This window comes from Cannabis sativa, chromosome 2 (assembly GCF_029168945.1).
Source record: "Cannabis sativa cultivar Pink pepper isolate KNU-18-1 chromosome 2, ASM2916894v1, whole genome shotgun sequence".
Taxonomy (NCBI): Eukaryota; Viridiplantae; Streptophyta; class Magnoliopsida; order Rosales; family Cannabaceae; genus Cannabis; species Cannabis sativa.
Genome location: NC_083602.1, coordinates 52,600,277 through 52,603,794, shown reverse-complemented (window position 1 = coordinate 52,603,794; position 3,518 = coordinate 52,600,277). Strand labels below are relative to the sequence as shown.

The 3,518-nt window shown below is 31.9% G+C and overlaps 1 protein-coding gene across 3 annotated transcripts; it reads right to left on the bottom strand.

The window, feature by feature from the left end:
* Positions 1 to 282: 282 nt before the first annotated feature.
* Positions 283 to 3,059, bottom strand: LOC115719325 (ubiquitin-conjugating enzyme E2-17 kDa). 3 transcript variants are annotated; one of them, XM_061108864.1, is made up of 6 exons: positions 2,880 to 3,010; positions 2,554 to 2,796; positions 2,244 to 2,328; positions 1,617 to 1,744; positions 873 to 977; positions 283 to 770 (listed from the first exon to the last, which is right to left on the bottom strand). In XM_061108864.1, exons 3-6 carry the CDS (start codon positions 2,311 to 2,313, stop codon positions 627 to 629), a joined length of 447 nt encoding a protein of 148 aa, XP_060964847.1. In that variant the 5' UTR covers positions 2,314 to 2,328; positions 2,554 to 2,796; positions 2,880 to 3,010; the 3' UTR covers positions 283 to 626. The 3 variants fall into 3 exon arrangements, with proteins under 3 accessions (XP_060964847.1, XP_030504171.1, XP_060964848.1); XM_030648311.2 differs by having other exon boundaries at positions 2,554 to 3,059; XM_061108865.1 differs by lacking the exon at positions 2,880 to 3,010 and having other exon boundaries at positions 2,244 to 2,418; positions 2,554 to 2,687.
* Positions 3,060 to 3,518: the final 459 nt, after the last annotated feature.

The following is a 3,518-nucleotide window of genomic DNA, read 5'->3' as shown; positions in this document are numbered from 1 at the left end:
GTACTAATCTTCTCAACATTTAGAATCGGACATCAGCACAAAAGAACGCCACATGGTTTGAGATACCCAAGTCTTAAAAACAATGATTTCGAACCCAGCATTAACATGTGATGACTCACTTTGAAATGTTGTACCAAGTATGTGAACAAACGTACGAATTTGTATTCATTATTCAGAATAAGATGTAATAAGACATAATTATTTAGTTTAATTCAACTCGTATATTGTCATAGCAGTTTTAACTGAGCAAAGGGAATTAATAATAAATTAATAAAAATGTAATAGTCCCACAAAGGATTATTTCTTAAACATTTAAGAGTTACACATCAACAAGACCATTCAGTTGACAAGAAGAACATTAGTAACGATACAATACAATTTTTTTGGTTTTTTTTTTTGTTTTGTTTTGTTTTCCATCTCCAATATCTGAAAATGATATTCACAAAAAAGATATCCAAGTTCCTTGCCGATTTCAACTGAAGAAAGAGATAAAAGAAAAGAAGAAAACAGAAAATGAAAATACACTTCCAATATTTCCTCTTCCTTAAAGACCTAAAAAGGAGATGGAAACCATGATGCATTTGTGGGTCTTCTACAAATGCTGAGACTTCTTTCACCTTGAATCATCATCCCATTGCATACTTCTGTGTCCAGCTGCGAGCTGTGGCTTCGTACTTGGCTCTGTCAGTCTTGTACATGTGAGCGATTTCGGGCACAAGAGGGTCGTCTGGGTTGGGGTCAGTCAACAGAGAGCATATAGAGAGGAGCACCTACAAAAATGCACACAGTTAATATATACAGAAAAGTAGGTCATAATTACATTAGTTATTGCAACAAACTACCAACAATTTATGAAGGATGGTCTAACAAACCTTGGAAATAGTTAATGCAGGACTCCATTGCTCTTTGAGAATATCTAAACATATGCTTCCATTGCTGTTGATGTTTGGATGGAATACCTTTGTCCTGAATGCAACCTGAAAATTCATATTTATCAGCCTCTAAAACTTAAGATAACACAAGCTACTAGATTCATATAGGAAGGGATAAATAACATGGGAGAAATCAAACTTGCAAAAAGAAATTTACAAGAGTTTAAAAAAATCCTTCAATGAGCAAATATATTCCAACACTACATCAACTAAACAGACAATGGTAATAAAGGATGTTCTCAATCTCAATACAGATATATAACGCAACAGCAAAATATATATTTATTTATTTATTTGACGATTGTCCTCCCTTTGAAGCCTGCTCTATTTTGGAGGCAGGAAACTTATATAAAATTTCTGGTTGAAGGCGCCCATGAGGAATCAAACCAACGAAATGAACACACCAATGAAAATGTAATTCAATTTATCCACCTTATCAGATAGTAGTGTTTACTAACACATTAAAAGGAAATGAACAAATTGGATAAAGCAGTTATATAATAATCCAAATCAGGAATAACAGATATAATTCTCAAACGCATTTCCAGAGGATTAAGAAACAGGCAACAGCTGAGAGCTAATACCTTCATTACAGAAACAACTGAAAACCGCCATACTTTACTGATACAACAAAACAACTGAAAGCCGCAGATAAACACAGAGAACAAAGTAGGAGAGAAAAACCTTTGGAGGCTTGAAGGGATAATCCGGAGGAAAATGAATTGAAACAAGGAATACACCTCCGGCATATGGACTATCGGCTGGCCCCATAATAGTTGCTTGCCAATGAAACATGTCCTCAGCCACAGGACCTATAATAATTAAGGCAAACACTTCAAACTTGGCTCAATTCAACATAATGGTTTTTGAAACCAGCTTAAACATCCATGAACAAGTAGAACTAAAGAAAATCAAGGATATCTACTACATCCCCAAGTCTCTCTTATAAATTCAAAGCACTCATGATTAAAACCTTCAAAAACATTAAATCAAGCGATGAACACTAAAAATTTCCCTTTTCTTAAAAAAAAAAAATCCTGAAAATAAAATAAAATACAAGTCAACCGTCTATATGCCAATATTGACAGAAAAAGTATTAAAATCTAATCATCTGATGCAATCGTTTTGTGCTGATGTACCAGACCCATTTCTCCTACTACGAAATGAAAAGTTGATATATATATACGCATAATATAAATAAATAGATAATATATTATATAAACACACAGAAAGATAAAGCTTTCCGTTCACCGGATTAACAATATAAGCTACGCATATAAAAGAGAACAATACTAAGGTAACGAAATATACCGGCGCTGCAAGAGGTAGGAGGATCTTTCTGCAAATCCTTGAGCTCCTTCAAGATCCGTTTCGACGCCATTATACACAGACGCAGCTACAAAAACGCACAAACGACACAAATCAGCACCAGATCGCAAACCAAAACAGTCAAACGACACAAAAATCGCAACTCAAATCCCCTAAACTGATAAAAAATAAAAAAATAAAAAAAAATAAAAAAAAAACCCAAGAGTGAAATACACGGATCCTTACAGATCAGAACCAGAAGAAACAGATCAAAAAGAAAAATAAATTTCAAGACAAAGAAATCTAGACAAACCTGAGTCTTAAGGAAACGCAAGGCTGTGGGAGAAATTTCCTTGGTTTGAGATAATCGAAGCTTGAAAAATGGGTAATGACAGAGACGACCCTCTCAAGAAAATATCAAACGGCAGAAGACCCACAGCTTCTAGAATTTTCTTCCTTTATACAACAACTTGGCGTAGCAATAACGCTGTTTCAATTTTCATTTTCTTTTTTTTCTTTAATCGATATAATAAATATTTATTGTTGAGGGGTATAACTGCAATAAAATAGAAGGGCATAAATGTTTTCAAAGCAATCCACCAAGAAGTTAAAATTTACTTAATGACCAAGAATTCTTACCCCTTTTCCCCAAATTCGGGTTGGGTTTAGATTCTCTGGTTCCTATGTCCCCACAACAATGTCCTCATGATTTTAGCATCGTGTCGTTTAATCTTTACCTCCCTAATTTTTTTCTTTTTCTTATTATCATTTTTCTTTTTGAGGATTCCTCAAATTATTTATTATTCTTTCATTATTGGATTTGTGTGATTCTTGTATGATTTGAAATTTTGTATAGTGCAGTTGTGATTTGTATTTTTATCAAATCAGGGTTTGCAATTTTAAATTTAATAATTGTAATTTAAACCATATCGCATTATATATTACAAAGTTATCAATTTTTACAATATGATTTTTATTTTTATTTTGCATATAAAGAAAATATATGTAATATATATGTATTATTACATTATTTTTAGAGATAATTTAATATAATAATTTCATGATTAGTATATATGTTATGAAGTTAAAATTTTAATAAGATTTATTTTATTATTAAAATTAGATTGATTTTTAAAATTTTATTATAATATTTGATAATGATCATAGTGTAAATTATTTAAATTGCATTGTAGTACACTGTATTTTTGTGGTGTGATTTTTGCGATTTTAAGATCTCGCGGTGCGATTGCGATTTGAAAAATTACAAAAACTGCATAT

Bases quoted from the DNA above. Each gene is read 5' to 3' on its own strand.
- LOC115719325 (XM_030648311.2), bottom strand. From the start codon at position 2,313: ATGGCGTCGAAACGGATCTTGAAGGAGCTCAAGGATTTGCAGAAAGAT. The intron at 978-1,616 runs GTTTTTCTCTCC...ATGAATTTTCAG, and splicing joins ATCCCTTCAAGCCTCCAAAG to GTTGCATTCAGGACAAAGGT. The intron at 771-872 runs GTTTGTTAGACC...GCATTTTTGTAG, and splicing joins CTGCATTAACTATTTCCAAG to GTGCTCCTCTCTATATGCTC.